Source organism: Fundulus heteroclitus, chromosome 9 (genome assembly GCF_011125445.2).
Source record: "Fundulus heteroclitus isolate FHET01 chromosome 9, MU-UCD_Fhet_4.1, whole genome shotgun sequence".
NCBI classification, from domain to species: domain Eukaryota; kingdom Metazoa; phylum Chordata; class Actinopteri; order Cyprinodontiformes; family Fundulidae; genus Fundulus; species Fundulus heteroclitus.
Genome location: NC_046369.1, coordinates 22,264,544 through 22,277,369, shown reverse-complemented (window position 1 = coordinate 22,277,369; position 12,826 = coordinate 22,264,544). Strand labels below are relative to the sequence as shown.

Sequence of the window (12,826 nt, the reverse complement as noted above, 5' to 3'; positions counted from 1 at the left end):
TGGAGGGTCTTTCTGTTCAGAGGAGGGGCCAAAAGTCTGATGAACTCTAAAGAGGGGCGGACACAATCAAAACAAGAGGAGAGAGAGGCCAAAACAACATGGGATAAAAAATATCTGTTATGACACATCTACCACGAAGTAGAACCAGTGTTAGTAAAATAAATCTTTGGAGACTTTTTCTACATCGCAGAGTTAAATGGGCCACAACATAAAACGGTTTAGTTTAATGATTGACCTTCATTTTTGGTTTGAAAAATATTGATAATGTACCTGTTCAAGCCTTTAAAGTGTGTAAACTTGCATCTATAGTATTGCTTCTGTCATTTTTCTTTTTATATATATATATATCATTAGTATTTTATGGGCATTTAACATTTAACCACATTTATTCAATCTAATAAAAATGTGGTCTTTAGATTCTTGCTCACCATAACAACAGCAAATAAATAAATAATAAAAAAGAATCAATCTAGTTAATTAGGAGCAGTGTGGTGGTCTAGAGACCATTGCAGAGGGGCTCATGGGAGTGTGGCTGCCTGGCCGACATGTTGTGGGGTCGCTGCAGGAGTCAGGGATGCCTTCAAGGTCAGTCCAGTCCTTAGAATAACTAAGAGCTCTGCTTCCCTGATGCTGTTTGTGATGTTCATGGGCAGGTTGTCAAGGTGAGGTGGGTGTCTGGTTTCTCAACCTAAGGTTCCCAGCTTTACCTTTTGCAGATGATGTGGTTCTGACAGTGTCTTCAAGTGATGGCCTTCAGTATGATCTGCACCCAAAGGGAGAAAAAGGTGGTCTTCTCCCTTTGGGTCAGGGGTCCGTCTTTGCCTCCAGGTGAAGAGGTTTAAGTGTCCATTCATTATATTGCTGATGCATTTGGCCTGTAGGTGGTTTCATGTACAAATGAAGCCTTGTGAACTGAACCCTTTCCTGGCTCAAGTGGTCCAATGCCTCATCTCATCATCACTACTGTTTACTTTAGCCTTAATAAGAAGTCACATTTTTAATTGCCTTTAGTTAAGTGGAGAAGCAATCAGCACAGTCACACTTGCTACAGATGAAGTATAAAAATAAATATAAATAACTTTTCTTAATTTTTTTAAAGACCTGAGATATTTTTGCTTTATTATTGCTTTATTTTGCAAAGCCTTGAGTGTTTTGTGCGCCAGTGAAGTCGTTGCTTCCTTTCTGCGCGAAAGAGAAACTAATCTTAGCCTGCTGCCTCTCAGTCGTTGTCACTGAGCGTGCTGGCTTGTCTCATTTCCGTCTCAACATCAGACAACGCCATTTTTTTCCCACATCAACCCCACGTCGTTCTCAGGAGAGAACGAGTTAGTGCGGTCCTTAGTTAAACGAATCGAATTTACTCAAGCTCTCATTCCGGGTGGCGACTGTGTCCAAAACGAGCACACCCGCCCGCGAGGCAGCGCTCTTCCGCAGCCACGACGACAGCGCGGAGTGACAGTTGATTTGACCAACGGGACGCCCCGGCGAGGCAGCAAGAACCTCTCCGTCAGTGCAACGGGCGGGATATCCGCAGCAGTAAGCTAGCTAATAACATGGCGAAGACTTACGATTACTTGTTTAAACTACTTTTAATCGGCGACTCGGGCGTCGGGAAGACCTGCGTGCTTTTCAGATTTTCAGAAGATGCCTTCAACTCCACGTTTATCTCAACCATAGGTGAGTGGATAGCTGGTGTTATGAGCGCCGCAAGAGGCAAGAAAAGCGGCACCGGAGCAGCCCATCCCGTCATGCTAAGTTGGTGCTAACTTTTTCTGGCTAGCATTCAGCGACTCAGGAAATGCCCCCGCCGGTTTGAGAGAGGGGTCTTTTAGGGGACCTTCTCTGACATTTTGCCTGACTTGAACGCTTAATAAGCGTGCGTGTTTGTGCTTTGTGTTCGTGTTTGGCCCGCTGTGGGTGTTTTATAGGCTACACGGAGGTTGACACGCAGGGGTAACATGCTACAAAGCTAAGGCAACTTAGTCGGCAGTGTCATTTCCCTTATGACCAGCTGGCTTGTACTTCGATCTGTTGCTGACAACGTGACAGGAAAGTCTTAATTAATCCGACCACCGCGCATATTTATCTAAAGATCCTCCACAAATGCCATGGGTGATAACGTTTTGATTGTTGTTTTCCACTTGTAATGCGCGATATTGATTATTACCCCTATGATGAACATGGGCGCACCTTGTAAAATGTACCATATCTTGCCATAAAGGCTGGTTTTCATCCGTAAATCCCTCATAGGCTGTTAGTTTGAGCAGGCAGACAAAGACACTCAAAGACACTCTTGTAAGGGGGGGAAATAAATATAAGGGTAAGGAAACAAGTGTTTCCATACAAACTGATCACTAGATGACTCTAGTAATCAATCTATTAATTTAAGCACAGTGTAAAATAAGCCTTAAAGGTAAATTATGCAGTAGTGCACTGATCTGGCTTTCCCTGGCCCATACTGTCTTTCCAGTTTTCTTTGCTATTTATTTTTTTTTTACTTCCTTTTTTCTCCCCATTCTCATAACTTTTTTTAAAGCATGAAGATAATTGTTACGCTGTGCACAGGTTCTTTGTGAGATGTTAAGTTTTAAATCTTATAGGTAATAAAGGGATTGCAATTTTATGTATAGATCAAAGCATTTTTCTATAACCTTTTGAATTAAATATATTTTTTTCATTAAACTACAAACAAAAGTGCATCGATGACGACGAATCTGATGACACAAGTTTTATTTGTGTCTGTGATTAATTGAAGCATATACTGCTGTTACTATGTAAAAAGGCGCTTCTGAACTGGCTTGTAAACTGTCCCACCTTTACGTGTCATCGTAGCTTTGTTCATAAGGTGTTTTTTTTATCTATATGGCGCCTCACAGTCATCTCTATTAGTGGCCCCGTTGGCACGCCAGCACAATTAAGAGCCATCTGTTTGATAAATGAGGCGGGGCAAGTCCACGTAAAACCTTCTTTACCTAAGGGACCTGTTTAAGGTTAAAACGGAACTTGACACGTGTATAATTTTTTGCTTTTTCAAACTGTTAAAACCTGATTACATAATTATACTTGTCAAAGAATTTAAAGGTTTCCTTAAAACGTGTTCCTCCTGTATCAGGATTGTGATGCAGTTGAGACTAAACAGGGTTGCTCACTAGAAATGTCTTAAAAGCTGATGTTTGGTGCAATAAGATCTGAATTTATTCGTTAATCTCTTTCTCTGGAATACTTTCTAACCCAATGTGATTTAGGGCTGTTTCTTAAACAACATACACAGCTGTACTGGCACTTGAGGAAACTTCTGATCTATTTTTCTTGTTCTTCTTTTTTTTTCCCCCTCAGGTATTGACTTCAAAATCAGAACAATAGAATTAGACGGAAAGAAGATCAAACTACAGATATGGTGAGGTGGACAAATGCAAAAAGTATTTCTGACTGGTTTTCGGCAATTGCTTTTACTCATGATCACGAGTCTTGGTTTTGTATTTGAAGAGGTGGCTGCCTGTAGCAGCGTCTCTGCTAAGCATGTAAACAAACCAGGGGAAGCGTTTCGCCTCGTCTGGAGTCTGATTATCTAGCAGCAGCAGTTAAAAAGGAAATGTATCTGAAATGTGTTTTTTTTTTTTTTTGTGCATAGGGATACAGCAGGACAAGAGAGGTTCAGGACCATCACGACGGCCTACTACAGAGGAGCCATGGTAAGTTGCTTCGTCGTGCTCACAGGTGATGATGCACTGAAGCTGAACAGGTGCAGTGGCATTCATTAATCCTCAACCTTTTCAGAGGCACGCCTCATCTTGCTGTCCTTGTTAAAGCTTCACACACCTTCAAAATAAGGAGTGTATCAGGTGTTAAGTTTGACTCGCTTAGGTCAGGTTTAGCTACATGCCAACGTTTTTTTTTTTTTTTTTATAAATATAGTCAGATGAACAGAAAATTCAGAAAACTATATTTGATTTAGCAATCAGCTCAATTTTCACATTTCTTTTTCCTTTTTTTTTTAGGGCATCATGTTAGTGTATGACATCACCAACGAGAAGTCCTTTGACAACATCAAGAACTGGATAAGAAATATAGAAGAGGTAAGCGTTTTAGTTTTTTGGTGCTACTGTTCTGCAGAGATCACGACTGTAAACGTTCCTTTAGCTCAGCAACTTTGTGCTCTGCAGCACGCCTCGGCAGATGTAGAGAGGATGGTCCTCGGCAATAAATGTGACGTCAATGACAAGCGGCAGGTGTCCAAAGACAGAGGAGAGAAAGTAAGAGCAGTTCGGATCTCATGGTGTCCTTCCTCTGCATAGTGTATTAATTCTTCTTCTTCTTCTTCTTCTTTTTTATCCCGCTCAGCTGGCGCTGGAGTACGGTATCAAGTTCATGGAAACGAGTGCGAAGGCGAACATCAACGTGGAGAATGTGAGTTCAGTCCTCTTTTCTTTCTATTCCTCTTCCTTATTTTACTCTAGAAAAGCAGCGTGAATAGCTTAAATGTTACAGCGTGGTCCAGTAATGTACCAATGCTTCAGACTTTAGGGGTTATTAAGATTTGGGAATACTAAATAAAAAAATGCAACTACTTTCCACGTCTTTGCATCCTCTGCTGAATAAGGGAGGATTGATGTTGGCAGATTTCTTTTTGGAGTTGGCCAGGAGATTAACTCGGATTCTGGTGAAGAGACCATTTGGAATACAGCAAGACTATAACATAGAACTTTTATGAAAAGATTAATTCATATTTTTAAAAAAAAAGATGGACTCAAATCCACTGGTTATCATTTTGGGGAGAACAACATGGTGTAGATAACATACTTTAAAGTTTGCCGATGCATCTCCAGCTTGGTGTTGGTTGGATAGTTTACCTACCATCAACATCGAATTGCAGAAATTTTTTTTCCCCCCAATCTTTTGATCTTCTACAGAAAATCCAGAGTATTTATATAATTAATAATAAATATTAAACATTAAATAGCGTGTTACAGGGTGGGTGGGGTCTGTGGCAATACGTCTGGACTCTTGCAGCATAAGCTACACTAGTGTGGCTCTGTCAGTGCAGAATGACTAGTTGTTTAAATACGGGCACGCCTGGTTTAATTTGGGGAGAGATAACAGACCGTTTGTTTTACCTCAGAGGTAAATACACAAACCTGCCGCCTCTCCTGACGCGTTCCTCTCAGACCGAACTCAACGCATGCACATATTCTTGTCTGCAGGCCTTCCTGACCCTGGCCAGAGATATCAAAGCAAAGATGGACAAGAAGCTGGTAAGAGAGCGTAAAACACCGTGCCGGCGGTCGGGCGGTCGGGGAGAGTACCGTTGGGGCTGTTTTCTCACCAGCGCAAACTGTCGTCTGTGTGTTGTTTTTTTTTTTTTTTTCAGGAGGGCAACAATCCTCAGAGCAGCAATCAGGGAGTCAAGATTTCAGAGCAGCCCAAGAAGAGCAACTTCTTCCGCTGCACGATTCTGTGAGGAGAAGAAAAGCGTCGGCATCCACCATCGCCTTAACCGCCCCCCCACTGGACAGAACTGGACAGAGCACTCACCGATGCCTGTTTTATCCCTCCTCCCTCGTCTTCCGTCTTCTGATCCTGTGAATTAATTAGGAAAAAAACAAAAGCAAACAAATACCAACCCGCCTCCCTCCGGTTTATCACCCAGTCTTCCTTTACGACACCTGTGGATTTAGCTGCTGCGGCCTCTGTTACACGCGGACAACTTCGACTTGAATCCAGAAATTTTATTCACTTTTAAAGACTGTCTCCTGGTGAGACGCTGAAGACGATCGGACCTTTTTTTTTTTTTTTTTCCACCCACACCACTAGGCGTCGGTGTCGTTAAAAGTCTTATTTATTTGCGCTCTCTCTCTCTCTCTCGCAGCCAACAGGACCCCCAGATTCAGCTACATGTTTGCACTGACAGCTTGGTCGATATTTCCTTGTTTTTTTTTTTTACATCCACGACATGTAAACTGCGGCATGTGAATATATATATATGTGTATCACTGATTATGAGAGTACCTTTTGCTCATCACGTCTACTGTGGGATTCACGTGTCCTTGCCCACCTTTTGTTTTTGTTTTTTTTTTGTTTTTTTGTTCCCGATTGCGTAGGTTGAAACATTCCTCGCTTTTTGAGCTGAGATGCGACGTGTGCCGGGGCCTCCGGTTTGCGCTCGCTAAGTTTTCGGGCGGTCGCCCCGCTCCGGCTAAACATCGGGAGGAAATCGCAGTCCCAAAAAAGGAACCGCAGCGATGATGAAAGCATTGTTCTACGCTTTAATTCTAATTATTATTATTATTTTTTTCTACTTGACCATCTTGTCCGTTCCAATGGGGGAACACGTACTCAACAGTTTCCTGGGCCTTGGATTGGGGCTGTGCTGTAGCAGTATTTATGGAGCGAAACAAGACATAGCACCAAAATGACGAAGTGCCCTTTTTATGTTCTTATTGAGTATGCACTTTTTTTTTTTTCTTCCCCTTGTCGTTCTTCCTGTTTATACATGAAAAAAAAAAAAAGAAGTTCTTAACATTTATTGTTGCGAGTCTTAACTGAACGAAGAAGAAGAGAGAAAAATAAAGATAATGCACAAGAGATTAACCTTGCTGTTTTGGTCCCTGAGCGGTGACCCCCCCCCCTCTCAGCACTGTAAGCCAACGAGTCCATCCAACTCTTCCAGAGGCATTCCCACTTCCTGGTTGACTGATTCCCCGGTTCGCTTTGAGCCTCCCTTCAGACGGCCGGCGTCCTTTAGGACCGGCTGTCGTGGCGTTCTGTGCCTGCGCGTTTAAAACCTGAAGGAAAAGAGAGATTTTTTTTATGAGCGCTTTGTTTGAAATTAGGAACGTGCTGATCTCCAGAAGTTTGTTCAGAGGCTGGGAAATAGGAATTTATTTGAAACCTTGACTTCATATCGGATGTGACGCTAATAAACTCGTGGTGCTGTGAATGTCAGTGAGTCCAGCCTGGCGTTACCGTGTTATTTCGTTTGGGGTTAAATTATAGTTTCAGCTTTTGGTGTGGTTTCACCAGTTCACTGAAGACCAAGGTGACATTTGGTTAGTAAATTGATTCTCTGTCCTCATGAATGAATGAATGAATTTGCATATCTTAAACATTCCTAAAGTAGGTGTGGGATTTCCTCAGAGATTATTGATGGACTCCATGTGGAATAAATAAATAAATAAATAAATACTTCAGCAGTTGTAAATAAGATCTTCAATGATTGTACTGTAGTTTCATAAATCCTATTGATCTACTCTTTTTGTAGATATATGTACCTTTTGATTTATTAAAAAGATTCTTTGAAATGTTTTGGGGTTTTCTCACCATTTATTTTGCACCTTATTACAGCATCGCTGTGTCCTTTGTGTTCAGTGCCTCAGATTTCAGTTTTTCAATCGAGTGCAAGGTTAGGAATCACATAAGATGTTACATTTTAGGTTTAGTATCAGGTTTTCTAACATATTGTTCATAACTCTGGTGCTTTTAAGGAAAAAAGGAGCATTTGCTATTGTTTGGGTATGCATATCTCAGTAATCAGGAACATAAATGGAGAGGTGTGTGGATACCAGGTTTGGGTCATACAGCTACTTGTATTCTTACCATTAACTTTTTCACACGTTTGTGACATTGCGAACAAACTTCATGTATGTTGCAGATATTTTAATTGATTACAGACAACATGCAGATATTTTAATTGATTACGGACAACATGCATACTGGGGGGAGGGGGTTAATATTACCAAAAACAAACCAGAAAAGTGAATTACATGTGTATAAACTTCCTATTGTGAATACTTTGCAAAACCACCCTTAGTTGCAATTTTTAAGTATTTCCAAATTTCAAAACTTGCCATAGATTTATCACATTGATTTGCTACTGAAATTGTTTAGGACTAATTAAAACGTGACTATGCCTTGTTGTAAATGGCTCCGTTGTGGCTGTGGCTGTAAGTTTGGAGCTGCCGTCCTGTTGGAAGGTGAATCTGCTTCAGTCTCAAGTCCATTGAAACCTTGTTTCCTTCCTGGATCGTCCCATCGACTGTGATCATCCTCCCTGTCCCTGCTAAAGAAAAGCACCCCACAGCGTGATGCTGCCACTGCCATTTTGTTGTAATGGTGGGAAGGGTGTGCTCAAGGTGATGTGCAGTGTTAGTTTTTCATCACACAGCAATTTGCATGTAGACAAAAGTAAAATGTTGGTCTTATCTGACCAGAACACCTTCTTTCATGTTTGTTGCACCTCTCAGATGACTTGTGGCTGCAGGAAACAAGACTTCCTGTTGCCTATTTTTCCAAAATGTTTTTCTTTCTGTTACTCTTCCATGGAGGCCAGTGTCCTACCTTGTAACGTTTTCCTTATATTTCACCGTTATATGTTACTTTGTGTTTGTTTAATACAGAGGTGACCAAACTTTTCAAGTGGGGCCAAAACTGTCAAGACATAATTAGTGGATGGCCAAAATATACACATTCAAAAATCAACTAACATAACCCAAAAAGTATATAGTTTTTATAACTCTGCAAAAAAAAAAAAAAAAAAAAAAAAAAGAGCATGCACGATTTTACTTAACTTTGACTGTTTTTTTTTTTTTGTTTTTACAGACATGCTGGCTCATTTGTTCCTTTTTCTGTAGAAAGGGGATATGTAAATTACTGTGTCCAAAAACTTAAAAATGATTTTGCACATTTGCATCGTTAAAAGATGGTCATACAGTTTTGATACCTTGAAAATATTGAAAAAGATTTGTCTGGTTGCAGCAACAAAAACAGGATTTGGGTAAGTCTTTCTTTGAGAAAAAAAAAAAAAAACATAGAAAAGGCTTTCATTAGCCAATTTTAATAATATCTTAATGCATATTTTGGTGCACCAAAGTCTGAATTTGATTAAAAGTAATTGGAAAGAATGTGGTCCTATTTCCTGATGGGGGTAGGAGCCTGGGCCACCTCCAGGTGTCAGCAGGTGAGAGGTGGTGTTCACCTGGGACAGGCCATCCACCACGCACACGCTCGCTCTTACCTACAGGCACGTTAGAGGTGTCGATCAATCTAACGTGGACATTGTTCAAATGTTAGAGGAAGGGTGAGAAGCTGCAGGAACCAACGCATTTTCAAGCCTGAAAAAGTATTTGCACCATGAACTTTTCCCTCTGTCATATTAAAACTACAAGCTTTCCATAAATATCTTTCATAACGGATATTTACTACATATAAAAAATATAAGTCACTTTAAAAAGGGGAAATTGGGTTACATTTTAATTGTGTGAGATGTACTTAATTGCATAGATTTTTAAGTATTTTTTTTTAAAATTTACAATAACTTAGTGCATGGGTCTTCAACGTTTTCCAGGCCAAGGACCCCCAAACTGATGGCGAGATGGAGCGGGGACCCCCTAATTATATATATTGTATAAAATTGTGTTACATCAAACTGGTCCTATAGTGCCATGTGTAAATGTACCTTGTTATTGTGCATTCAATACTAAGATACTCAAATAATACACAGGTTCATATATTCATGTTTTTATTTTAAACATGTGCGAGGCACAGTGAGTAGGGTGGCCATGCCACTGCCATTTATAAACATAACATAACACAATAAACTGATACCTGCCAAAATCAACAATGTCTGTCAATTGCATGCAATCATGCATAAAAGCTATTTAAATGGACATTTTTAAAACATAAATGTGAAAAGGAAAATAAGCGATGCTTGTTAGTGCCACTGGCGTGCATAAACATACCTGTTACATTGCATACAATACTGAACTATTAACATAACTGACAGATTTATGTTTTAATTTAATTTAATTTTTTTTTTTTTTTTTTTATTTAACCAAAACTTTCGCGACCCCCATGCAGTACCTCTGCGGACCCCCTAGGGGTCGCGGACCCCCTGTTGAAGACCCCTGACTTAGTGTATTTCACAAAGCAGCTGTCATGCAGGATATAAATTTACAGAAGAACAATTTCAAGGGATGAATTCATTTTACTAGAGGCCATCTTTTACATTAGAGCCCCTACGTGCAAATTTGGTATTCTATTTTTTTTTCCTATTGAGTAAATTTTTCTATATTATCCATCCATTGTGAATGAAAGAACTGATCTGATACGGAGATGATGCTTCAGAGATCACCTCTTGTCATCTTACTAAGGTGCCTTGCACTGTTTCTAACTATCCGGGGTTGAAACCCTGCAGTTTCACTGCTGTCCACTCTTGGGACAAATCCTAACTGCATTTGTGGATCACTGTCTTCTACAATGTGCGTTTGTTAAGAAGTGAGGTTTCACAACCCCTAAGTTTCAGTTTTTTGCGCTGCAAACTTTTCTGCGTTGCTGCTGAGTGGCACACTTTCATTTCTGTGCTACTCAGTGAAAAAAACTTATCAGCAGGAAATGCTGGCAAGAGGTGCCAAGATGTCTGATGGGACAGAGGGGAGCTCTTCAGACCCAAAATGGCCATTTTTTTTGTTACACCTCTAACCAACCTAACAACAGCAGCTAAACACTGTCCACTGATATACTTCCTCTTCAGCCTGAAAGTAGGTTAAATGCAAATGTGTGTGTGTGTAAGCTGCAGCTCACCGTTCCCTTGTGAAACATCATTAACCTGTGTACCTGCGGTCGCTCTCTTTAGGCCGGCACACCGCAAAGCAGCTAATACCAGCATGACCAAGCATATCTGGTTTTATTTCGTTGCTGCTTTTCCTGTCAAATCATGCCGAAGAGTAAGCTCTAGACAAAGTAGTTTTGCTGGAAACGTGCATTATTTCTTGTAAAGAGTGCATTTCAGCGTAAATGGAGAAGAGCCCTCGAACAATACTTCCTAATACTTCTGTTTTACAAACAGCCAATGCGGGAAATCAGCGTGCTCTGACCTTTACTCAGGCATTATTTGAGTCACTCGTCACATGGGAGGAAAAGCGCCTTTGAAGCGTCTTTGACTCAGATCATCAAGCTGTTAATTTGTCACTGAAGGCACACAGGAGAATAATTTATTCACTCTCTTATATTTGATCGTCTTCCACAAAGTCTTTCCTGTTGGTGCTTGTGGGGATTTTTGTTAAGTATTATACTAAACCCGAGAGGTTTGAAACTGAAAACAGAAGAAGAGGCAGTGTTGTGTGTGCAGAGTATCCTCAATCAGAGTGGGTTATACTTTAGAAAAGAAGCTTCTTTAAAAGATGGACTGGAGCCCTGCTCATGTGCTACTATCCTGAGCAATAAGAGCTATAAGTTATATTTACAATCATTTAGCATCCATGGTCCTTACTGCCTCATATGTTACAAAGAAAACTATTAATCTGAACTAGAAATCAAAGACAAATCTGCACAGGAACCAGCTTAAAGACTTTTTTTTAACAGATCAAATCAGCGTGGAAACGATGTCTGGCTGCTGAAAGCTTTAGTCGGTGGAAGCTTACGCTCTCTGGTCCCCTCAGATTAGTGACAGTGTCTCGCTGTTCAGGGGGGCTGTGAGGTTCATGCGACCCCACAGCCCCCTAGAGAGAGGTGGTCTGGTGCTCACTCAGGGTGTGGGGGTTGGGTTGGTGACTTTGGGGGAACCTTATGTCGGGTCTAGGGGTCTGCTTTGGTGACCCATGGGTGTGACTGTCACGCGTTGTGAGTGAGCTGACTGGGGGGCCTGCGGTGGTAGCTATAGACGTTATGTAGATAAGTAGACGCCCCATGGACTAGCACTGCCTATTGGAGCTGACGTTTCAGAGCGGCCGCCATATTGGATGGGTTTCTCATGCGCCCCAGTGCATTTATTTGTACTGAGAGAGCTGTTTGCACAACTAAAGTAAATCATAATTCCCCAAATTTTACCCAATTTTTCCACAGTTTTTTTTTTTTTTTTTTTTTTTACAAATGGCAGAGATGAGGTTATGATATAGGATGCGGTCACACAAAAAATAAAAAACAAAAAACATGCTGAAATATGTTGAGTGCTGTTTAACAGACAGACATGTGGTATTTTAATGTATAAATACGTGATTTCATACTGAAATAGTTTGTTTATGCTATTTAACACATACTGCATATTATTAAATATGCAAATAAATACGTGCTTTCATGCTGAAATTTATGCTCGTAAATATATATATATACTTACATACATATATATATATATATATATATATATATATATATATATATATATATATATATATATATATATATATACACACATATGTATGTATGTATGTATGTATGTATGTATGTTTGTTTGTTTGTTTTTTGGATTGCAAATTAAAATTATTTTTTTTTTTAAATTAGATAATGCGATTCAGCCTTAGTTTGTGAAGTGCAAAGATAAATAAAATATCAATAAGCATAAAATGATGGTCCATCGGTTGGGTTTCTGCAATGTTCTCATCAAGTAAAAACTCATCTTCAGAACCAATCTACGCCCAAAATGGTGATCTGCACCGTGTGATCTACTATCAGTAGTTATCGTTGGTCATTGCAACCGTAAGTTGCAGAAAATACGAGCAAAGTTGCTCCCTTTGCGTTTACTCCTGTAGGCTCCTATGCTATAGCCTTCGAGCCGGAGAGACCCATCCAATATGACAGCGACGCAGAAAGCGCTCCAGCCCGTAATGACGAGTCTACGTATACATTGTCTATGGTGGTAGCTGCCAACCCTGGCTGCTTTTCAAGCTTGGCCATGCAGGGCTCTGGATTCCACAGCTGACTCAGGTTTGGGCAACCGGGGCCTGCCGGAGTTAGTAAACTCTCACCCCTGGTTCTTAGGGGCTTCTGGGTGTCTGTCCGGATTCTCTTCTGCTGTCCTCTGGGTGGATCCGTGGTGGCCCTGAGGCGGGCTGGCAGG

The 12,826-nt window shown here is 40.6% G+C and overlaps 1 protein-coding gene across 1 annotated transcript; it reads left to right on the top strand.

The window, feature by feature from the left end:
• The first annotated feature begins 1,261 nt into the window (after positions 1-1,261).
• Positions 1,262-5,599, top strand: LOC105936822 (ras-related protein Rab-8A). The gene is made up of 8 exons (XM_012877815.3): positions 1,262-1,677; positions 3,337-3,397; positions 3,632-3,692; positions 3,999-4,076; positions 4,164-4,253; positions 4,342-4,407; positions 5,202-5,252; positions 5,369-5,599. The coding sequence occupies exons 1-8, from the start codon at positions 1,554-1,556 to the stop codon at positions 5,456-5,458; spliced, it is 621 nt and encodes a 206-aa protein (XP_012733269.1). The 5' UTR covers positions 1,262-1,553; the 3' UTR covers positions 5,459-5,599.
• Positions 5,600-12,826: the final 7,227 nt, after the last annotated feature.

What these genes read in the sequence shown, in the direction of transcription:
- LOC105936822 (XM_012877815.3), top strand. Translation starts at nt 1,554, where the DNA reads ATGGCGAAGACTTACGATTACTTGTTTAAACTACTTTTAATCGGCGAC. An exon ending in CACGTTTATCTCAACCATAG is followed by an intron (nt 1,678 to 3,336) that starts GTGAGTGGATAG and finishes TTTCCCCCTCAG; the next exon opens with GTATTGACTTCAAAATCAGA. An exon ending in CAAAGATGGACAAGAAGCTG is followed by an intron (nt 5,253 to 5,368) that starts GTAAGAGAGCGT and finishes TTTTTTTTTCAG; the next exon opens with GAGGGCAACAATCCTCAGAG.